This window comes from Hylobates moloch, unplaced genomic scaffold, assembly GCF_009828535.3.
Source record: "Hylobates moloch isolate HMO894 unplaced genomic scaffold, HMol_V3 SCAFFOLD_2, whole genome shotgun sequence".
Classification (NCBI taxonomy): domain Eukaryota; kingdom Metazoa; phylum Chordata; class Mammalia; order Primates; family Hylobatidae; genus Hylobates; species Hylobates moloch.
Window position 1 is genome coordinate 80,385,348 of NW_026652277.1, and position 25,200 is coordinate 80,410,547.

Genomic DNA, 25,200 nt, shown 5'->3' on the forward strand with positions numbered 1-25,200 from the left:
TTAAGGTCTTTAAAGTTTTTTACATTATGTAACAGCATGTCAGAGTGGTTAAGTACTTTTTCAATGTTTATTCATGTATATTTATCTTCACTAAATTCATCAACTTTCTCTTCACTTAATTTTAGTAATTTTATAGCAGAGATTGCAATGCATCAGGCCCATTTGATTTTCAGGTTTTTTAACATTAGAATTCATGTTGCTACCTTCAGAACTCCTGCCTTTATGTTCCTGCTCTCCAGTGTCTGTATAAAAGTGGTACCAGAGCTCTCTGTCACCTTTAGGTTTATTTAGCTTTTTGGCCAGATTAGAACTAGCCCAGGGAATATTTGGGGAATGTAGGAGGAGCAACACTGGCCTAAGTTATTTGTTAATATTTAGGGCAAAAAATAATCTAAGAGTAATTCAGGTTTGGAAGCCTCTGAAGAGAGTTTAGGGATGTGCCTGTTTTTACAGCTTTAAGTTTGTTCTGTCCAAATAAAAACTTGGATCATCTTTGGTTTTGGAACTCTGAGAAAACATCTGAAGCAGCACTTGAAAGGCTGATTGAAAACAGATTTAAGTCAGTCTTTGAAATGATTGTCTAAAAATATGCTTTCCATGGAAATGTAAATTCTGACCCACTAAAATATCTTGGACTCTGCCCATATAATATGCCTGGACCTGATGAGCCATGTGAAGCCAGTTTATTCCTATATGTATCCCTATCTGTGTGGTGCCAGTGTCCACACCTAAAGAAGTTCTCATATCAAACACATACATCAAGTGATGTTATAGTCATTATAGTTTTGTGTATCTTCATTACCATATAACATCTTTCCCAGGGCATTTTGAGAATATGGTAAAGAAATTGAAGGAAGAAAATGGTGAGAGCAGGAGAGATTTGGCAGGCTTTGGTGTAATCAATATATACCCCTGGGAACATACATTTAACACACTGTCACCTACCACTCTGCTACATGCCATGCTCCAGTCTCTAAGGTTGGCCAACATCATCCAAGACAAGGAGCACTCCACTAGACACAGCGTTGTTGCCACTGCTACACAAAAGACATTTTCTGCTGCCTTGCTGTCATTCATTTTACAGGAGAAACCTGTTGTAAAAGAGTAGGAGAGAAAAGATTGCAGACCCTTGAATAAAGAGTCACCCATGGTCTGGCGCAGTGGCTCACATCTGTAATACTAGTACTTTGGGAGGCCAAGATGGGAGAATTGCTTGAGCTCACAAGTTTGAGACCAGCTTGAGCAATATAGTAAGACCCTGTCTCTGCAAAATAATTGAAAGCTAGCCAGTTGTGGTGGCATGCACCTGTAGTCCAAGCTACTTGGGAGACTGAGGCAGGAGGATTGCTTGAGCCCAGGAGGTGGAGGTTACAGTGAGCCATGATCATGCCACTGCACTTTAGCCTGGGTGACAGAGCGAGGCCCTGTCTCAAAAATAAAATAAAATTAAAAAGAGTCACCCACTATAGAGGGTTAGGTTTTCATTTATGCCACTATATCCTTTGAAACCAAAAATTTAAATTTTAGCTTACATTTATAAAATCAACTTCCTCTTCCTTCCACAAATCTAAATCAGGTGGTAAATAGAGTTTGTCAAAATTGTTTAGGGCTGACTAAAGATAAGCCTCTTGACCTCCTTTGGCTTCAGTTCTCCCATCTATACAATTGGAAACTTGGTCTAGAAGATCTCTAAGGTCCTTCTAGCCTGAAATTTCTATAATAATAATAGGTAATACACTTAATAAATGTCTTGATTTAAAATCTATCCTTCCCCCACCCTCTGTTATTGATGTGGCTATGGGTAGTTTCTCATAGGCTTGTGTTAACAGAAAAAAAGTAAGGAAAATATGGACAGGATGCATAATAATTTTGTGCTGAAACATTTCTACACCTTAGCTGTTTAGATTTTTTGTTTTCAGTCCACTTAGAAGGAGCTGATTACCTCAAAGAAATCAATCAACTCTATCTTACTTCCTGCATGGCTCTCTAGAATAATAAAGACTAAGATATTTCTTTGAAATATTCTTTGTGCCATTATGCTGTTTTTTTTGTCATTTATTTCTGCTTTGACTATATTCATCAAGTAGAAAAATCTGTATGTTTAGAAAATTTTCACGGTGGCATTCTTTGTAGCTTTAAATATAAGCTTAAAGGACGAGTACTGCAGAGAATCACGTAACTTAATGCCAAAGAATGAGACTGTTCTTGTGATTTTATCGATATCCTTTCCAGTCATCTGGCTGAGAAATGAGTGTACAATGACAATTACATCTGAAAATCACATCATAATTATTTTATTGATCTGTATAGTTCTATAAATTGTCTCCTGGCTTCTGATAGCTATAAAATTTCCATCCTTTATGTTCAAGAGTCTATATATGTCATTATCTGTTTTGTGATTTTCAGTGATTTTCTGTAATTTCTTTCATGCCTTCATTGTTTTTTAAGAAATTATTCAGAGATTTAATTTTTAAGGAAACCTAAGCTAAAATCTCTTTGGCCATTTTGTGTGGCCATTTTTTAAATATTTTGTCTCTCTACAATGGGCAAGTAGTAGAACTCTAGAATAATCAGAAAACCAGTTATGTTTTGTTTAACACAGCATAACTTTACAACTTTAAAAAACATGCCTTTTTGAGGTCCTATGCAATAGGTACAGCAACTAAGTAGATTTCTTTAGAAAAGTTTAATGGATTTTAATTTCAGAAGGATGGCTATTTAATTTCATCCCTATCAAATATTAAAACTGTTAATGTATTTTAGTACTATATTTAAATTACAAATTTTAAAAATAATAAATTTTTGTGATTTTTAACAGAAATATTCTGATTGATACACAAATAATGTTTTAGTCTTTTCAGTATAGGTAGTTCATGTAAGTCATTAAAAAAATTTGTCAGATACATTTATTAAATGCTTCATTTTTTAAAGTGAACTTTTAAGAAATGAGATCTTTTTATGATCATGCAGAACAGGATTGCAAGGCAGTGTTATGCCTTAAAAATTTAGTAAAATTTATAAATATTGACAAAAATAAAAGACAAAATCCTTAAAAATAACCATTTTTATATTGATGCAAATTTTACTAACAATAGCACATTGATTTGAACAACACAGGGTTTTTCTAAATACTAGAATGCTAAATTGATGCTAATTCCTCTGCACACCAACAGGGATACCCTTTCAATCAGCTGTGTCAATTTATGAGCAAACCTTCATGAGGTTAGTAGTCTGCAAACATTAAACCAAGTGGCTGGAAAACCAAAGAACTTACCTCAGAAGCCTGATCACATTGGGTACATGTTGGTCAAAAAACTAAGTTAACCAACCTTCCTTAAAACCAATACTTAAACACTTCAACTAGATTTCATGTAAGAGCCTTATAACCTGGGACCTTTGGGGACAAAGAGGAACCAGAATGTGACATTTGTGCTGTTGAGAACAATTGGAACCTTTGTGCTGAGTGTGTGATTTAAGATGGCTTATGTGGCCAAAGTAGATGGAGAGAATAGGTCAGGCTGGGGGAAACAACAGCTCTTAGATTTGAGGGAGGTAGTCATATGATAAAAAGTTTGAGAGTAAAATTCTTTCTTAGAGTGCTAGAAGGGGAAAAACGACTAGTCTGCAGCAGTCAGCTCAGTTTATGGGTTAAGGCCTAGACTGAGTCCATAACTGAAGAATAGCAGGAGCATGCATTTCTAGGAAATAGAGCTGGTTGAAAAACTGACAGAATGTAGAAATTAACTGCAAATGGGTAACATGAAAAAAAGAACTGAACTGGAAATAGCTTTAGTTTGCAATACTGGAAAGATAATGCTGCCACTTACAATGAAAAAAACTAGATATTTAAAAAATTTTGTTTATTTTTTAACAAATTCAAGTTTTATCTCTCACAGTTCTGGTGGCTGACTAAGCTCAGCTGGGCAGTTCCCACTCAAGGTGCCTTTTGTGGCTGCAGTCAGACAGTGATTGGGCCTGGTACCATCTGGACACTCATTCATGTCTCCTTCGGGGCTAGGAAGATTCAAACAGCTGGGGATGGGAGCAGCTGCAGCTCCTACCTTTAAGAAAATTTCTGACAGGTGTAGATGAGTTAAGTTGATAATATTTAGTTTCAAGTAACAAGAGAAGCATTAAAAGGAGATGTCTTGCTGACAAGGGGATTTTTTAAAACCCTCTTCTGAGGATGTAGCTATAACAATATGGGCTTTATCTCCTTACACATAAGTGATAACCTGAAGGGGTCAGCCCATAAATATCTATTTGATCCCTGGCACTAATGTAACTGGTGTTTATTCAATTATAAAGAAGGGAGTAATATAATAGAATGAGGCATATTTCATAAAAAATGCAGTACAGTGGCTAAACACATAAAGCTCAGACAGCTCTGAGCCAAATTCTAACTCTGCCATTTTCTTGGTATGTAACTTTAGTTAAGTCATCACACTTTTTTAAAAAAATAATTTTTAATTGAAAAAGTATATGTGTGTGTATATATACATATATCTCATGTACAACATGATGTTTTGAAATATGTATACATTGTGGAATGGCTAAGTTGAGCTAATCAACATATATGCATTATCTCACTTATTGTTTGTGATGAGAACACACACACTTTAAGCTTTGGTTGTGTTATCTACAGAATGGAGACAGTAGAACCTAAATCACAAGATTGTTACAGAAATTAAATTTAATAATGGCAATATATATGACTGCTATGTGTTTCTACTCTTTGCAATATTATTGGCCTCAGTTCCAAATTTTATAGGAACGAAAAGAAAGAAAACAACTGACCTGACTCGTGGCAAAATATTTACAGCCCTCCCAACATCTTTCCATACTTCTCTTATATTCTTCTGCCCTGCTCATAGAGTGTGTATTGCTCTAAGTCCTCAAGTATAGTATCCTTAACATGGCATTTAGAAAGTAGGCCTAACCTATCCCTTGATGTATTCTTCATTCTTTAGTTTTGTTTATTTGGCCTCTCAGCTGACCTGACACTCAAAACATATATTCCTGGCCAGGCATAGTGCCATAGGCCTGTCATCCCAGTACTTGAGGAGGCTGAGGCCAGAGGATCACTTGAACCCAGTAGTTCAAAGCTATAATATTGCCACTGTACTCCAGCCTAGGCAACAGAGCAAGACTCTGTCTCTAATAATAAATAAATTGAACATATATTTCCTCAGTATAACCAAGAGGAACAATCAGATCAGATTAATCCGTAAGATATTAATAACTGATGTCCTGTTGTCCCTTCTAGGGATATTTGTGATTTGGTAAAGGGCCTTTTAACCCAAGTAAGTATCTAGTTTAATGTTTGTTATTCCACGTAAAACTAGAACTCTGCATTACTAAAGAGTGTTTCATACTCAGTTTGGGACATGCCAGGTCAAACTGACGAACAAGTATCTTGACAGTAGCATGTCCTAGAGCCTAATATACTAAGTAAATCACCAAGGAAGAGCGTGTACTGTGTAGCACTTCCCAAGTATATATGGCAAGTTATTTTCATGACTGAATGAACAGTGTTCCAGGAAACATGGGTAGATATTGCGGAAGACAGTATTTGGGGATGGGAAGTCTAGCAGGTAAGTGACAGGTTCTAGGTGGGTGCTGGTCCCCACTCTCCAGGGTTTTCTTCTCCTAAGCCTGTCATGCTTATCATGGCTGGATTACTTCTGTACTTTTGAAACTATAGCATCTCTATGCAAGCTCAAAGACTTTTTACCTTAACTAACATTGTTTGTTTGTTGAAACACACTGGGAAGCATTTGTACACATCAGCCATTTGTAAAGTGGGCATTTATAAACTGTGGCTGCTTGTATGTTAATGATATTCTATAAATAATAATACACTTATAGTCTTAAAATGTGAAACTATAGTTTTAATCTGTTGAAAATAGATTATTTTCCAAATAACTAGAAAAATATAATTGCATTATGGTATCATACCCTATTTTTATCTCTTTATGTCTTTAAAATAAGTTATTGGTTATGTTTGAAAATGCTTTTCAAGGATAGTGAAGACTTAACACTTAGGAATGCTTAGTAAACTTATTAAGAGTGTTTCATACTCTTTCATACTTAGTAAACCTTAGTAAACTTAACACTTAGGAATGCTTAGTAAATCTTAGTAAAATTATTGCTTATGTTTGAAAATGCTTTTCAAGGATAGTGAAGACTTAACACTTAGGAATGCTTTGTAAACCTTTCATGTTAACGCTGTAATTTTGCCTGTACTAGATTATAAAAAATCTTAAAACTAGAAGTATTTACATTGCCATTGTATATTTAATTTTATTGGCATTAAAGAAGGTATTATCTTTGCTAGAAACTATGAGACAGGGACATTTTAACAACACAGTGAATCAGTGTTACCTGGACATGAAAGTTTAATGTCTTAAATTACATAATAAAAATATTTTTTATTTTAATTTTTACATCCATTAATTTCTAATGATACATAAAACATGCTTCTCAGAGCCCTTATACAATGAGAATCTCATTACCTTTTGGATCCTATTAGGCCTCAGCAGTATCAACACTGTATCACTTGCATGTTAACTAACATGAAGGTGTGCAAAGAATAATTGTTTTGTGACCACCAACAGTGCATGGGCCATAAAAATGCATTTTTAAAAATTCATGTTGTATAAGGGAGCCTTCTTCACAATTTAACTTGGTTCTTTTACTATATTTTCTTCTCTTTTTATTCTTTTAATTTCTACTGTTTTAAAAACCGCACCCAAGATGCCTTTGCAGCTTCTCCTGGGGAGGCCCCTGCAGCATCCGAAGGGGCCGCCGCACCAGCTACCCCAACCCCTGTAGCAGCAGCACTTGATGCATGTTCAGGAAATGGTGGGTTTGAAGTCATTAGCCAGTCTGTTATTTTTCTGTCCTAATGTAAAACCCCTGTAGTTAGAAGAGGCCATATGTTTTTCTAATTTTATTTTCTTCTGATTATAAAGTATCATTCATCATAACTGAATAAATAATGCCAGCATTTAAAACATTAAGACAATGAAGTACATACTTATCAAAATTGACAATTTCTTAAGATTGACAATTTTTGTCAGTGCAAGTATGCTGTCTTAATGTTTTTTTTCTAATGCTATATTGCAGTCTTTTGTAACATTGAGTTCAAATATATTGGCATGTTTTAATGAATTTTCAAAGCTACCAGATTGACCAAATTAAGTGAAGATTTGAAGGATAGCAATCTCTGATCCTAGACTGTAGGTTAATCTTACAGCACTTTGCAAAGTGCTTTAGTTTGCTAACTTGTGGTACCTACTAAGTTTTCCTTTTTCTTTAGAAAAACATCCTAATCACTAACCCCTGCCAGTAGGATAGTAGTTAAATCCAAGGAGCCTCACACTTAGCTAGTGTGTAAATATCTGTGTAGGGTATCTCTTGCCATAGTTATGATGCTGTCTCTTGTCTCTTTCCTTACTGATGCTGTGTGTGTCTCCACTTTCCTTTCCAAAAGACCCCTTTGCCCCGTCTGAAGGTAGTGCAGAGGCTGCACCTGAGCTGGACCTCTTTGCAATGAAGCCACCTGAGACCAGTGTTCCTGTAGTTACCCCTACAGCTAGCACAGCCCCTCCGGTTCCCGCAACTGCTCCTTCTCCTGCTCCTGCCGTTGCAGCTGCTGCTGCTGCCACTACCGCTGCCACCGCCGCTGCCACCACCACTACCACCACCTCTGCTGCCACCGCCACCACTGCTCCTCCTGCTCTAGATATCTTTGGTGGTAATTTTTTGTTATTGTTGTCGACGTCTCCGTCTAGTGGATTGAATTCTGGTCCTTGAGATATACTGCATGAAGACTGTGTAATTAAATGGTTCTCTAGAAACCATTTGCTGCTTAATTCAGAGTTCTTCAAAGTGCTAATTCAGGACTGGGAAGTGATGCTGTGTCAGGCTTATTGTTCAAGTTGAGTAAAGGCATGTGTGTTCTTGGTCTTAGATTTATTTGAGTCCGCTCCTGAAGTTGCTGCAGCGCCTAAGCCAGATGCTGCTCCTAGCATAGACCTGTTTGGTACAGGTAAAACCAAAGCAACCCTTTTTTTTCACTTTAGTTTCTTAGATGTTTTCCTGATTAAGCTCTTTGTACTCACCTGTGATAATGCATTTGTTAGATTTTTGACTTTGATTTCAGCTTTCTGCTACTTACCTCTGCTTGGTTTTGGTTTGTTTCACTTTTGGAAGATGCTTTCTCCTCTCCACCACAAGGGGCCTCTCCTGTGCCTGAGAGTTCTCTCACTGCTGACCTCTTATCCGGTGAGTGCTTTGCCAAGGTCAGGCCTTCAGAGTTGTCTTGTGGGAGTAATGCATGGAGAGAAGGATATAACATGTGGGTATTTCTTGAGTTCTTTTAAATTTAAAATGTACTTGAAAAGAAAAACTCACTCTTGGGACCATCATCAATCATTGAGGGTTAATATTTCAAATTTAAGGCTAGTGAAAATTTTTTTCACACTGAAACCTCTGACCTCAAGGAGTCAATTTTATTTTGTTCTGGAGAGTGTGTATCTTAAAATCCATTTGCTTTTCCTTAACTGTTAAGATTGTCCACAGTCTTTCTGCCTGGAGTGAACCATGAAATCCCAAGATGCCATTTTTCAGGTCTTGTTGTTTTCTTTTCCTTTGGGTGACATGCACTTTTTCCTGTCTGTGCTTCACTGCAGTGGATGCATTTGCAGCACCATCTCCTGCAACCACTGCCTCGCCAGCAAAGGTGGATTCTTCAGGTGTCATAGACCTTTTTGGGGGTGCGTATTTCTCCTCCATCAACACTTAAGGATTATCTTTTTTTCTTCAGAATAATTTTTAGTCTATTTTATTATATTTCACCATTTTTTCTTTAGGCTATATAAAATTCTATCTCTTAAATGTAAACTTGAGTTTTTAAGGTCATTTTTATTTCTTCATCATCATCATCTTCATCCTCATCATTTCATCATAACTTTCAGTGCATGACCTAACAAAACACATAATTTTTCACTTGATGTTTCCAACTTTTTGTTCTTCGTCCTAATGTAGAATTACCTGACTGGAATTTCCTTCAACTGTTCTTCCTTGGTGATCCTGATCTGTTGGCTAAATCAACATCTCTAAGTTCTTAAAAGCCAAATAAACATGACCTATTAATAGATAATTTAGAAATGAAAACAAGCCAGTTAAATCTGAAAGCATAAGTCTAGATGTTGTACCCTATTCTGTAGGTTTATTTATAATGTTTTGCTATCCTTACAAAGAGTTAGAAGGATTAGAAAATGTGTTGCTGATTTAAATATATTTCCCTCTTCCTTTATGTGTTATCTGAGGGCAGGAAGATGTACTGAATTAGCTCTTGAGCTTAAATACTATCCTTAGAAAGCTTAACCCACATTGAGTACCTCCTGTACATTGAAGCATCGTGGACATTCCATGATGGGTACATGAGGAATACAAAGATGTTGCAGTGTCTGACATTTAGGGGCTCAAGACTTGTGTCAAATAAACACTAAACCTTGACATGTAGGTACAAATCATATTGCTGCTCCTTGAATTAAGTTTATTAATTTTTTAAACATTTAATAGAATTCTAAATGGAAAAATTCTGTTGTATTACCTTTAGATAAAAAGTTTAAAACCTTGCTTCTGTTTTGACAGATGACAGGGTTTAGTCCAAAAATTTTATTCTTAGAAAAAAAAAAAGAATTCCCTTAATCTTACAAAGAGGTATTACTTGTTAATATTTTAGAACTCTTTTTGAGAGAATAAACCAGTCAGAGCATAATTCAATTCATGTGATCATTTCACACACCCACAAAAGACAAGCTCACTGTACACTGTCATGTCTCTACATTTCTCTACATAATACTAAAATTACTTACTGTACTTACTTTTTACACTTTCTTACTTTTCCGCTGCACAATGGATAACGGATAGATGCATTTGGAAGTAGTGCTTCTGAACCCCAACCTGCATCTCAGGCTGCTTCTAGTTCATCAGCATCGGCAGACCTACTAGCTGGTAATTAAATTAAAATGGTATTTTGTAGAAGTTAAAGTTGGATATATTTTTATAAGTAGCAATTATAAAAATTACATAAATTGCAGGGTTCATGTTTTCTTTTTCTTTCAAGACATGAAATTGAGGGAGGGGCAAGTATTGAAAAACTGACTATTGGGTACTATGCTTATTACCTGGGTGACAGCATCTCGTAGTACACCCGTGTAACAAATCTGTACTTGCCCCCTGCACATCTAAAACAAAATTGAAATTATTTTTAAAAAATAATTTTAAAAGACATGAAATTGAAAATTAAGTCATTGTACAATAGAAGTTTGATTATTTCTCAGGGTTTTATGAAACTAGTCTTAAAGTTGCAGCTGTATACAAGCCACCTTTGTGGCTTCTTGGATGCTCCAAATCTGCCTTAGTTTCAGCTAACGTGTTTCCTTTAGATTTTTTAAAAGGTAATGTGCTTATGTAACAATTTTTGTCTTGTAATGTCTATGCCTATCTTTTTTTAAAGGAATTTGTGGGGAAATGTACCATGATGTTTGAAAATAGATTTCATAATACATGAATCACTCCAGGAGAAACTGTTACAGACTCCTACCATTGGGTCAAAACTGCTATTACATAGACCACTGTTTTTTTTTTTTTTTAACAAGTTGATCATTTTTCTATGTGAAAACTCATGGAGTGATCTCAGTTCAACAGGGTCATGGTGTGAAACAGCTTGGTACAGTTTGCCTAGGATTACTGCTTGTGGCCCAAGTAGTATATATAGAATAAAAGGAAACAGTTCAAGGACTCAAAAATAGTAAAAGCCAACTATTGCTCTTCCTTGGGAGCAAGATAAAGTGTGTGCTTACTGATAGCCTTGACCTAGAAATTATTATTTTCATAAGCAAAGCATTATGAAAGACCAGTTGCAAGACCACAGTAGTAAGTTTAAGTTCAGATTATTAGTCAAACTCACAAGACATTGTTGGCTTACCTTACTCTGATTTTACTTAGACAGGTACATAACAGGAAGCACAACAGTAGTATCACAGAGGACTCAGTCACTCAGATGCAGCTTCTGAGGGCCCTCCACAGTCACCACAAGGGATGAATTTTGGTCCTAAGGTTGACAAGGGGCTGACGAGAGCATGGGTCACATCACCACTGGGAAGCTGCCATGCATGTCGGAAGTCTTTCCTCTTAAATACTGTGCTAGTGCTAGCCATGTAGACCTTGACAGAGCATATGAACAGTTCCCTTTTTTAGTGTGGATATAGCCCATAAAATTACAAGTTATACAATAAACAATCCTGGCACCAGGCACAGCAAGCTAAGGAACATTTATTCTTGGATTAGTAGTAATGGCAGATGTTAAAGGACCCTCATCAGCCTTCAGAGTTGTAGGAAGTTTGAGTTGAAGTCAGATCTTTCCTCAGGAAGCTAAAGCAGGTAGTCACAGCCCAGCTGTTAACCTTTCCTTCCATAAGTAATTCAGACCAGCTATTTAACAGCCTTTCCCAGGGGCAATAGTTCTCTAGTGTCTTTCCCATCCTTCCCAGACTACCTTGATCAAACATAACAGTCTTGCGTGCTGAAACCATTCATACCAGTGACTATCACTAGGTATTTTCCTCAATACTGAAGAACCAGGGCCCCACCATGATACTGCTGAGAACTTTGGAAGTTGCGGAGATTATAAGAGGCAGTACACTTAACACAAACCACAGCTGGTTACTTGGGGAAATAAACTGCTAGTTTGCCTGGCTTTTATCCAGGTCTATATATTCTTATATCAGCTTCCAATTGGCTACAGAAACTTTCAAACTCTTACTAAACCAATAAACTTCATATTCATTTTGGGGTTTCAGCAATAAGATTTTAACATGCCACAGAAATAGCATAGTTTTAATGGCTATTTGGGGGATCATGACCTTGTTAACTTTAAAATGAGATTAGTGATTACAAACATTTTGCTTTGAAGTTATAATTAAGATTAAAACGGCCCGTAAAATCAAATGTTCTGGCCTTTCACAGAAGCCTATGAATTCTTTCTTTCTCTCCTGGGTGTCCCATCCCCTGCCACAGATCTCAAATGGGGGTTTGAAGCCTACCAGACAGGAGCCTGGCAGAGCGGTCAGCCACTGTTGACCACCTCCAGTGCTGCACAGCCACATTGTCTACTCCAGGGTCCTCCTCCATTGTGGCCTCTCTATGTCCTCCAAGGCTAGAACCTGAGATACTGTGTTTCTCAAAGAGCCAAGGACACTAGAAACTGGAGCTGAAAGGCCAGTCAAAGCCTGTGGGAAAAGGGAGTGTTCCCATCCAATTCCAAGTTAGAGGTCAGTAACAGAGCCAAGAGATTTGACCCTGGGGGATGCAATAAAAATCTAAAAACACATCTAGAACAAGCCTGAAGGGGTTTGTCACCTGCTGCCAGGTGTAGCTGCACATACCTCTGCCACAACTGCACAGCTTGGTATATGGACAGGTCCAGCAGGGGAAGTGTACAAAAAAAGTATGTTAGTTCACTTTACAAAAAATAAAATTATTCAATTGTGTCGTCCATTCTGAAATCTTATTAAAATGGGGTAGAAAACAGGAGAAAATCATCAATGAAAGTACCCAATGTCATCTACATAGGTCTCATTTACTGTACACTTTCCATTTCTTCTACTGCATCTTCTTGTGACTCTTTCAGTGATAGGCAAAGTTACATATTGTGTACACTTTCTTATTTCTCTCTTTTCTATTTAAATAATATTCAGTGTAAATCAGTACAGATGAGTTTTAATGTCTCATTTGCTTTCAAAACAATTCTTGTAATTTAATGTATACATATGTCAGTGCCTGATTTATTTGGCACAATGTGAACTATTATTTCACCTTATATCCTGATATAAGGGGTTGGGCGCAGTGTCTCACAATCATAATCCCACTGCTTTGGGAGGCCGAGATGGGCAGATCACTTGAAGTCAGGAGTTCGAGCCAGCCTGGCCAACATGGTGAAACACTAGTCTCTACTAAAAACAAAAAACAAAAATAAGCTAGCATTAGAAATTTTAACTTACTTTTAATTTCCGTAGGGCTTAATTTTGGGGGCTAATTTTTCATACTTCCCTGTTTTCTTATAGAAAAATATTTCTCACACTTGTTCAAGTATCAAAGCATAAGGAAGTCATATTCTCACTAAAGAACATCATGGAATATTAGTATAATTCTATCCTGTGAACTAGGAGCAACTTTCCTAGCCAAAAACAAAAAAATGAAAAATGAAAAAAATTCTGCTAATAAACACAATATAAAACCACAGTCACATTTATATATGTAACCTAGCTGACAGTTGGCTGTTTCTGAGTTTTCACAATTCTCACACATTTTTATTTAATACATATTAAGTAGGACAAATATTTGGGGCACTGTGTATAGTAATTTGCAGTGAAGCTTAGCATTTGTATTATAGTTGTGTCTGTGTTTATTTGGGGGAGGGATCAGCTAAGTCCATAGTCTGTTGAAACTAAGAGGATTTTTTAAAAAAATAAATAAATGAGCCTAGTCATAGGTAACAAGCCCACAAATATGATCAGAATCAAAGAGAGAGAAGAGAGAAAAATATTCTCTAGAATACTGTGATTGCCTTTAGTAATAAAACTGTTTTGAGAAAGAATGAAAGAGAAAAATAATATGCAGACACTGTCATGGGAGGTTTAGACTGTTCAAAGGGAACCTTGGTCACTGGACTAAGGACTCTTTCCCCATGCCTAAGATTAGATTTTTTTGAGTGAATACATTTACATGTGAATCATAAAGATAAGGCAATAAATATATGATATAATTAAATGTTAAAATGATTTTAGAAATTTTAAACTAAACATTAAGAACCATTTTAAAATTGAGGCGAAAGCTTTGTTAAAAACTGGCATTATTTTCAAACTTGAAAACAAAGACTAACTAGATAGTCTCTTGAAAATGAACCTATCTGTCATAAAAACTATTCTTCTTCTTTATTCAAATTCAGTTTTAGAACTGTCAGATAATACCAGTTCCAGAATTAAACAGCACTTGAAATATTGCCTTAGTCTTCTTATACCCCTTGAGTAAAAATTTTAAGGTGTTTGGTGCATGCAGTATAGTGAAATGATAAAAAATTCTGGAGAGGACAACTTCCAATGAGGGCAGACTAGAAAAATCATTATCAAAATAATGAAGAAAGGAAGGAATGGGGGGACGGGGGAAGCAGAGGGGAGAATCCATAACAACAATGAGTAATTCTCTCCAAGCCATTGAGATTACTGGTAGGATACAGATATTATCCATATCTCAGGTAGTATCTGAATGAAAACTTGAAAGTTAAGTTTTTAAATAATAAAAGTAAATATTTCATACAGTGAAGAGTAAAGCTGTCAAACTGCTCAAAATATACCAACCGAAAATACAGATGTTTGAAAGCTAGAGGCAGATTACTGGATGACAAAGGTGAAAATGGACTGTTAAGGAAGTTAGGTGTGTTGAGGAATATGCCTAACATCTGAGGTTGGCATCAAGCAGGAGAACCATGTTTTTCCATCATAGACACAATTTTAGGGTGACTGCACCATAAATCTGTACTAGTATAAGAGAATTTCACATTCTATCTTTAATTGCAAAGACAGGGGACTATATGGTCCAGCCTATGAGGCCCTTTGTACTTTTGCATTTGTTCTCTTAACCACATTGATTGCTTAAAATGAGCCACAGAAGTCCTTGAACTGAATTTAAAATACAAACATACCCAGTGTGGGATTAAAAAGTAACAATTTCCTATAAAAGGCAAAGGTCTACAGAGGATCAATTCTATCATCCTGTGTGGGAGTGTCTTTAGCAGTAGTTTTAAAATTGCACTCTTGCGTCCGGGCACAATGGCTCATGCCTATATAATCCGAGCACTTTGTGAGGCCGAGGAGGGCAGATGACAAGGTCAGGAGATCGAGACCATCCTGGCCAACATGGTGAAACCCTGTCACTACTAAAAATACAAAAATTAGCTGGGTGTAGTGGCACACGCCTGTAATCCCAGCTACTTGGGAGGCTGAGGCAGGAGAATGGCTTGAACCCAGGAGGCAGAGATTACAGTGAGCCAAGGTGGCGCCATTGCACTCCAGCCTGGTGACAGAGCGAGACTCCATCTCAAAAAAGAAAAAAAAATTGTACTCTTGCAACTGAAACAATATGATGTGTTATATAGACTATGTAGACTACGACAGTCAGACTTGATATATCTGAATCAATAGAACTTAATTAAGAGTGTAGGCTACTCCCCTTTAGAATAATACATTCATAAGACTAATCCTCTGTGATTAAAAAGCAGTGTATCAACAGATGGTTGAGTACCTGGAAACAGTTTGCTCCTAGTTATAGTGTAGGACAGTTCAAATATGATTACAGGATGCACAAAAGCCTTACTCTGTTTCCAATTCCATTCCATAGAGCACCTTTCTTTTTGTTTTTGTTTTTATTTTTTTAAGCAACAAGGTCACCCTCTGTTGCATAGGCTGGAGGGCATTGGTGTGAACATAGCTCACTGCAGCCTTGAACTGATGAGCTAAAGTAATCCTCCCACTTCAGCCTCCTGAGCAGCTGGGACTACAGGCACATGCCATCATGCCCCCTGGCTAATTTATATATGTTGATATATATAGATAGATATATAAAAATGAGGTCTCACTGTATTGACCAAGCTGGTCTCAAACTCCTGGCTTCAGGTGATCCTTCTGCCACAGCCTCCCCAAATGCTGAGATTACTGGCATGAACCACCATACCCACCTAAACGTCTTTCTTAATATATATTAGAACCACATAGAAAGATTAGTTGTTTAGGTTTTTCTATTAACTCTATTCCAGGGCCCTAAAACTTTTCAGTTAGTTACCAGGAGGAATTCCTCAAACTCTTCATGAATGACTGTAATGTTCCTGTTTAGTTCTTCATTATAGCAATTATTTTTTTGAGATAATCAGTTGGTCATTTTATATCACTTAATAGCTGTTTAATTATTCTAGGCTTGTGAGGGCACTTACTTCATAAGAACCGAGTATAATGGGAAAAAGTCATCCTGCCAGATCTCAACAATTTTATAAATGTATAGGAAGGTTACCACTACAGCATTTTTTCTGGATGTGAGAAAGAGGCTGTGTGGTACAGTGGCAAAGAATCCAGACTCTGGAGAATTCCTGTTGGGAATCCTGGATCTGCCATTTGCTTTCTTATGACCTTAGACAAATTATCTAACATCTCTGACCACAGCTTTCTCATCTTTGAACCTCCTGGGGTTGTTATAAGGATTAGATAAGCTAAAGTATGTTTTAGATTGAACCGTTTAAAACTGCTGATTTTCTACGATCAAAACAGTCAAATATCAGCCGTTCGTGTCGTTCATAGGGTTCACCCTAAAAAAGGAAACCTAGAACAGTGCCTGGCACTTGGTGAGCCCTGGGCCAATGTTGGCTTACGTTAAATTTTCTTAGAGAAGGCACTATTTTTTTTTTTCAGTGAACAGCTTTATTTATTCACCTATAGATGTGATCTTAGCATAAAGTGGAAGTAGCACTAAGCAGAGTGTCCTAGGTAAATGCACTCTTTTTCCTCCTTTTACTGAATCTTACCAGTGTGTTAACTTCTCTTTGAGTCATTTCTTCTAGCCATGAGATGACGGGATGGAATCAGATGATCCTGAGGCCCTTTCCAACACTAATATGCTGTGATTCTAAAATAAATTGTCCTTTTCATGGCCAAGTTTTAAGAAGTCAAGAGTCAAGTTTTCTCCACATTCACCTATAGAAAGAGAATCACAACATAGAACAGTTGCCTAAATTAACCAGACAAATTCCAACTTGAGGTACGGGATAATGTTTTTTAAAAATCAACATTAATACAGCCACCAATCTTCCTAAAATCAAAATGGTCACATTCACAAAAATAATTACTTTTAATCTGCCCTGGCTGGGCCAAGCTCTTACTGATTTAGAGAATGTCTTTTTCAGTAAAGAAAGTTACATGATACTCGTGCCATTCAAATAGTAAAATCACTTAAAGTAGCCATCATGAACTGTAAAGATCATCTAATAAAAAACTTTTTTTCCAAATTAAAATTTTTTCATACGCATATGAGGAAAGCCTAAACCCGCATCACCGTCAATTTCTAGGAATAACATAACTCAAACAGCATTGCCACCTGCTTTAGAAAATAGTAGATAATTTTAGTGGAAATCATTTTCAAAATTATAAATCGATTCTATGGAATGTAAACTTAAGGATGTTTTTTGAAACATTGTTTTTGCAAGCAGTTTGTGAAGAAGAGACAATGTGGCTGGATTTGAAAGGAATATATACTTAAACTTTGTATAGGAATGACTTCTGGTAGTAATAAATTCTTTTATAATAGAACATCATCCAGTGTCTTGTTAAGAAATCACTTCCTTCACAGGCTGTATATTTTTGTTCAGCAGCAATACAGAGTGATCTCTGCTTCCGTTTCTGTCTGTTGATTGAGAGAAATGTTTTGCTTACAGCCGTCAAAGGATAAATACTTAATCTGAGGTTGGATTACTTTACAGTAGTCTTTGATTTGTCCTCACCTTTTATATTCAAAAGTGTCCTTCATTTAATAAACACTAATTTTCCACTATTAGTGGAAAAAAAACATGAAAAGAAGACACAGTCCTTGGCCTCAAAAAGCCATCTGGGGTTGGAGTCGGGGCAGTGGGGATAAATACATGTAACGAGAGTAGCAGGGGGCCATGTACCAGGTGCTGAGGATACTCGGCATGTATATGGGGATGTGGGTGGGATGCAGCTGGTAGTGGGTAGCAGTGTGAGGGCAAGGAAGTCCTCCCAGAGCAGACATCTGACACTGCGAGTGGCGAATCACTGCTGCATCCTGCTTTGCTGCAGGGGCCAGTGAATAGAGACAGAAGGACCTGATCACTATACGAAGGAATTCAAATTATATGAATTGAAAAATTATGGGAAGCTGATAGAAGATTTTGGAGAAGTAACTTTGTCAACATTTTCCACTTGGAAAGATCACTCTGGCTGCACTGTGAAGACTAGATTGGAGGAGATCTAGACTAGAGACAGGATGCCATCGCACTCCATAACTGTTCATGAATCCAGAGAGCAGGGTTGCGGGGGCCTGCACTGGTGGTAACAGCAGTGGGGCTAGAACATGTATGATAGATGTTAAAGATTTGATGTGTATTTTTATTATTTGTTTTGCATTTTATTATAATTTGCAGTAAACATTTTCTAGAAACTGGATATTATGATTTGAAGAACAAAATTTCAATGTAATGAGACTGTCTGAATCTTAACCCTAGTGATACCTTATTTGTTTTATATACTCCATTGTAATAATAGATTTGCTTGCTATAGTTTCTCTTAATAAGGGTATACTTGTGTGCTATCTTATTTCTAATTAAATTAAATCTCTCGTTAATGCATGTCAGATTTCAAAATATTATGCTTGAACAACTTTTCAGAAACGAGCTTCTCTGTTTCACTCACTGCTAATCAACATGCAATCAATTCCTTTTCAGTTTTCTATAACTTTTTAAATTCTGTTTTTATGGCCTTTACCCACCTTTATGTTATTTCTGCTTATGTTTTTTTGGAACTTTTTGTTCAGGATTTGGGGGTTCTTTCATGGCCCCTTCCCCATCTCCAGTGACTCCAGCTCAGAATAACCTGCTACAGCCCAATTTTGAGGCAGCTTTTGGGACAACGCCTTCAACTTCCAGCAGCAGCTCCTTTGATCCATCAGGTGAGGCAGTGACTTTCAAACATTCTTTTCATGTGTCCTGGTAATAAAAAAAAGTACTACCTAAGGTTAGTATGCTATCAGGAAATTTACAACAAGCAAATATTGAGTGATAATTTGGTTTATAAAACGTTAATAAATCTCTCATTCAGTAACTTAAATTAAAATTTACAGTACATATTGGTATCCATAAGAATAACCTGCAATCCTGTCTCTGTTTCTGTTTATTTTTAGCAGAAATCTAACTTAACCTGCACACCATCTATTTGCATGAGCTTACGTGCACATGGTTTAGAGATGGTTAAAGAAAAACAAATACTTTGTACTAAATCTTTGTACAGTGTTTGAATATGTGAACACTCCCACTGCTGTTGCTTACATCCTCTGAAGCCTGCATGGCCCTCAGTTTTATGAAGTTGAGACACAAATAGTATTCTTTGCCTGCCTTTAACCTTTCATCACTGCTGTCATTTTGTTTGTATTCTCTTCCATTCTACTCTTCCCATGCTGGGTCCTTACTACAAATTTTCACTTGGTGAGTTTTTGGCAATTAAATGTGTTTCAGAAACACCCTAAATAAATCCTCTGCCTGACAATTTGGTTGCTTCTGTTGCCAGTGCCTAGTTGAATGCTGTCCTTTTTCACTTTAAAATTATTGTATAGTAGTTGTTATGGTAGATATACATAGTTTTTTGATAAAATTTTACAACTACAAAGTTTTTTACATAGATAACATATTAGCAAAATCTTATGTAAATGCTATGTGTCTGCATTTTGAATGGACTTTCTGTATTCTAGGAACTGAACAATTAGTAACTTATTTGGTGATCAGGAGCCATCAGTGATGCATTTGATCCCTAATACTTAAAATAGTATTTAATTTACTTATGCTCTTAGAGTTACAACCAGAAATGATTGCTCTAATGAGAGAGAAAAAAATCAAAATTATTACTTTTAAAATGTGATCAACTTTTTCAGGTACCTATTACTAGATGCTGACTGTTATATCAGATGTTATTTTGTTTCCTAATTTCGTAGGAAACCAAGAGATGCATTATTTTCTCATTTAAGAATTATTTTTAAGGTAAACATTTTAGGTTTTCAGAGTAAATTATTTAGATTTCACCATAAAGCACATTAGAAGTCTTTTCGCTATTTTCTTGAATAAGAGCAACAGTGGCAATATTGAATGCCTATATAAAGCAAGCATTATAATAAACCCATGACATATATCACCTAATTTAATATTTACGACAAAGCCATGTATTGGTCATACTCTCCCCATTTACAGATGAGAAAACTAAGAAGCTCAGAGAGTAACTTTCTTAAAGTCATATAGCCAGTGAGTCATGCAGCTGAATTGAAGCCCAGTTCTGGCTGCAAAGTCTGTGTTCATTCCTGTACATTATACAGATTTTTTTTCCATCCTCGTTCATGTTCATTAGTATTTTCATACTTTATGAGTAGACATATGTTGACATGTTCTTCTTGGTGTTACAGTCATGAAGAGTGTGAATTACTTGCCTTCTTTTATAAGATTTTATATTCACTTGTTTCCATAGTATCAAAAGACAGTTTTACTTTAATTTCGCATATGATCTTTTTTTGTTTTCAATTATTCTGAACCTAGTCTATTTGATTTCCAGTGTTTGATGGTCTAGGTGATCTTTTGATGCCAACCATGGCACCAGCTGGGCAGCCTGCACCTGTCTCAATGGTACCACCCAGTCCTGCGATGGCAGCCAGCAAAGCCCTTGGAAGTGATCTTGATTCATCTCTTGCCAGCTTAGTAGGCAGTGAGTAATCTAGTTTTTTTTTTTTTAACTGAAGCATATGTGAATTGTTTTTTGTTTCTCTCTCTCTCATCTCATATGTTTTGTTTCTGGAGTCTCTTATGGGTGAGTATGGCAGGGAGAGAATAGAAATACTTAGTGCTTTACCCAGTGCAGGTCCTTGGAAGGCAAACAGTTCCTATGCCATTGGCTCACAAGCAGTACCCATGTCATTTTAGTCTAAATTATTAAAGGTATAATCAGGGATCATATACAAGTGTGAAACCAAGTGTATTATGTGTAAAAAGCACTTAACCTTCCATTTCATTTGGAAATAAGAACATAGAGTAACTTACATGAAGTATAGTGTCTTTATAAATTGAGTATCCAGCTGAGTTTCAGTCATTTGTTCAACAAGTATTTATTGAATACCAAGCATTCTTCCAGGCTCTAGAGATAAACCAGTGAGCAAAACAGATAAAAATGTCTGTACTTATGGCACTTAGGAAGGGCAGACACAAACTTTAAAATAAATAAATTCTATAGTGTGATTGATCGTAAGTTCCATGGAGAAAAAACAGAACAGACAAAGGAGAGCTGGGAGTGCTACAGGGTAGGAGTTAGAGTAAGCCTCAACAAGAAGGTAAAATTTGAGCAAAGATTTTGAAGGTAAAGGGGTAAATAAACTATGTGATGTTCTAAAGAAGGACATCTGCAGGAAAATGAAATAGTGCAAAGGCTTTGAGGCTGAAGTTTGCCTGGCAGATTCAAGGGACATCCAAGAGATGAGTAGCTAGAGCTGAGTGAGTAAAGGTGGGAGTCCTAGGGAGGAGGGCAGCTTTTATAAAGATCGACCTTTGCTCTTAATTCTGAATTTTGTATTCATGTGAATGGGTTTACCACTGTAGATATGTAATATTATTCAAGGTAGTATCAGAAGTTTAGCAGATCACTGGTACAGACTTCTTTACCTGTGAATTTGCCTGTGGACATACATTTTGTTTTCCATTCCTTCCCTGTGATTTGAGCAACCATGAAAATGCTTTTATGACACCCGGGGAGAGGTTATTTGCATATTTCCTCCTACACAGGAGGAGGAATTTCATCTCACGAAGTGATTGCTTTCTCTGCATACTATAATGTATCCCCTTTCAGAAATAAAGGACTCATGCCTCCAGCTGCTGAGAGTGCCACCAACACACAGCCCTCAGCTGTCAACCACCTTTGAGAATGATCCCAGCTGAAAGAAGCTAACCCGCTAGAGCAATAGCCAAACAATCTTGAAAAAGAAAAAATTTGAAGCAATCGTGTTTCCAATTTCAAAACTTCTACAAAGCTACAATAATCAGGACAAATGGTACTGGAATAAGGATAGACATAGAGACCAAAGGTATAGAATAAAGATCCCAGAAATAAACCCATGTATATAGTCAAATGATTTTTGACAAGGGTACCAAGACCATTCAGTGAGGAAAAAGACATTCTTTTCAGGAGAAAAAAATTGGGGAAAGACTAAATAACCTCATGAAAAAGAATGAAATTTTACCCTTTACTTATACAAAAAAAAATTAATTCAAAATAAGTCATACAACCAAATGTAAGAGCTGAATCTATACAACTTTTAGAAGAAAACCAAGGAGTAAATCTTTATGACCTGAGATTAGGTTATGTTTGGTTGCTTAGATGTGACACCAAAAGTACAAGAAACAAAAGAAAAAATAGATAAGTAGCAATGTATCAAAATTTAATACTTTTGTGCAGTAGACAATACCATTAAGAAAGTGAAAGGACAAACCATAGAATGGGAGAAAATATTTGCAAATCATTTATCAGATAAGAGACTTGTACTCAGAATAAAAAACTCTCACAATTCAATAATGAAAACACAAACAATGCAATTTTTAAAATGGCAAAGAATTTATTTGAATAGACCTTTTGACCCAAGCACCCTATATTCTCCAAAGAATATATACAGATGGCCAATATGCACGTGAAAAGATGCTCACTGTTATTCATCAGTGAAATGCAAATCAAAACCAAATAAGATATCACTTTATACCCAATAGGATGGAGATAATTAAAAAGGCATATAACCAGTATTGATGAGGATATGGAAAACTTGAAACCCATAGACATTGCTGGTAAAAATGTAACATGGTTTAGCTGCTATAGAAAGAAGTCTGATAGTTACTCAAAATGTTAAACATAGATATCGTATGACTCAGCATTTCCACTCTTAGGTGTATGGAGTGGAAATGAAAATGTGTATGCACACAAAAACTTGTACATGAATGTTTATAGTATCGTTATTCATAATAGCCAAAAAGTAGACAACCCTAATGTTCATCACCTGATGAATGGATTAAAAAACATGATATATCTACATAATGAAATCTTACTTGGCAATAAAAAGAAATGAAGTACTGATACATGCTACAACTGGATTTACTGTGAAAACATGCCAAGTGAAAGAAGTCGGTCACAAAAGATTATGTATTTTCATATATGATTCCATTTATATGAAATGTCCAGAATAGACAAATGCATACAGACAGGAAGTAGATTGGGGCTTCAAGGGGAAGTGGAGAGGAAGAGGAGTGACTGCTAGTTGGTACAGGGTTTCTTTTTGCGGTGACAAAAAAGTTCTATATTCACACTGTGAATAAACTAAAACCATTGAATTACATACTTTAAAAGGGTGAATTTTATGGTATGTGAATTATATCTCAAGAAAAATGTTTTTATAAAACATTTTTCAGTGTTAGCTGACGCTTCTACTGAGACTGCATTGCATTCTTGCCCAATCACAGTTTCCTCTCTTCCGTTTCAAAATAAATCTCCTGCATGCTAATCTCCATCCCAGAGCCTTCTTCCCAGGAGACCTAGCTTGCAACAGAGGCCCAGGCCCTCAGGTAACTCATTCCCATCTGCCATGAAATTTGACGAGGGATTCATGTATACATGTGTAAGATACACTTCTGCTTTCTTTTGCTTTTTCACGTGAACAGGCATAAATTCTTGGTTTAGCTTTTTAATCACTTAATACACATATATTTAGTTTTATAGTCTAATTGAAAAATAGATTTTAAAATAAATTTTGTCTTTAAAAAAACTAAAATTATAGGTAATCATTTTTATATTTGGTGTTCAGTTAATAGATACCTTATTCTGTTTTGTAATGCCAAGATTTGGTAAGAAATAAATATTAACTTCATCCTCTAATACATTGATTATGCACCTGATTAGGGCTGTTGTCCTGGCTGTTCCCTCTGCCTAGAAAGCTCTCACCCAGACTCTACTCAGCTTTGCCCAAGTCTCAGGTCTATGAATCCTTCCCCAAGTGCCCTGTGTAATATTCTCTGGCCCCATGCTTATCCTACCCCTTCAACCCCACTTACTCTGCCCTTCCTTTTCATTTTTCCATAAGCTTTCCATATCACCTTCTAGCAGCCTATAGAATTTACTTTTTAATTATTTTGTCATCTGTCTGACACCATTGGAATGCAAGTTCCTCCAGGATAGGACTCTCTGACTGTTTTCTTTACTAATATGTTCCAGGTGCCTAAAACAGTGCCTGGCATATGTAGATGCTCACAGAATATTTTCTGAAGTAATGAATGAATTGATATTGGAGCAGCTTGATTAAGCCAACTATGTCAAGGGATTCACAGAGCCACTGGAAGGACACATGGGACTCAGCACATCGTTGTATTCACAGCTGAGATTTATTATGGAAGCAGAGGAAGGATATACAGCTGATGATAAGGGGAAAAGACAAGCAGAGTCTAGAAGAGTCCACATGCAGACTTCCTTATGCTATGTCTCTCCCTTGAGGAGAAGAACATACTCTTCACCCAGCAACAAAAATGCAGCAGCATGTGTGAGGAGTTTATACCTAAAGAAGACCTTCAGAGACTCCACACCCAGAGTATTTACTGGGCAGTGATCATGTAGGCATTTCTGCTTGGCATGTGCCAAAATTTCAGACTTGCAGAACGAAAGTGGATATTCAGCATAAACCATATCGTGTGTACAAATAGTAGTGTAGGCACAGTGATCCACTTTTATCGTTTAGGGCAAGTTTTATCCCAGTATAGAGAACAATTTACTAACCAAGTTCCCAGATAGCAGCCTTTCTAAAATAGCAGCATCAAACCTGCTGTGTTTGCTCTTTTCTGGACACCAGTTGACATTCAAATGGATCCTTAAGTCTAACATGAAGTAAAAGAAAATATTTAATTTATCAAAATATTTCCTAATATAGTTTCTTTTCTGTATAAGTGAATGCAGTCATTCCTAGGCAAAATAAGGACTTTTTTATAGACTTCTGATTATTTGATCTTTTAAATGTCATATCATATAAGCTGAGTGTAGAGATTTACATTCTTTTTTCTTTTATCCATTTATAGATCTTGGAATTTCTGGTACCACATCAAAAAAGTAAGTGTTTGGAAATTATGTGATTTCCTTTTGACAGTATATTTGTATTCATTTGAGACTATCAACCATTTTACTCATTGGAGTAATTATTCATTCTCATGCTAGATAATTTCAGAATATTTCACAATTGGTTTTTATTTCATCCCAGATTTGTGTTGTTGTTATTTTACTGGAAGCTCCAAACTGTTGC

At 36.3% G+C, this 25,200-nt stretch overlaps 1 protein-coding gene across 14 annotated transcripts in view; it reads left to right on the forward strand.

Moving 5' to 3' along the window:
* The window catches only part of SNAP91 (synaptosome associated protein 91), a 159,440-nt gene that overhangs the window by 109,032 nt on the left and 25,208 nt on the right, over positions 1–25,200 (forward strand). For 8 of the 14 annotated variants that reach the window (XM_032152208.2, XM_032152218.2, XM_032152240.2 and 5 more), the window contains 9 exons: positions 6,757–6,864; positions 7,496–7,759; positions 7,976–8,053; positions 8,218–8,289; positions 8,697–8,780; positions 9,943–10,026; positions 18,667–18,801; positions 20,445–20,594; positions 24,980–25,010. In XM_032152208.2, the coding sequence (XP_032008099.1) occupies positions 6,757–6,864; positions 7,496–7,759; positions 7,976–8,053; positions 8,218–8,289; positions 8,697–8,780; positions 9,943–10,026; positions 18,667–18,801; positions 20,445–20,594; positions 24,980–25,010 (1,006 nt within the window). The remainder of the gene's footprint in view (positions 1–6,756; positions 6,865–7,495; positions 7,760–7,975; positions 8,054–8,217; positions 8,290–8,696; positions 8,781–9,942; positions 10,027–18,666; positions 18,802–20,444; positions 20,595–24,979; positions 25,011–25,200) is intronic. The other 6 variants (XM_032152267.2, XM_032152276.2, XM_032152260.2 and 3 more) reach the window with 2 other exon arrangements.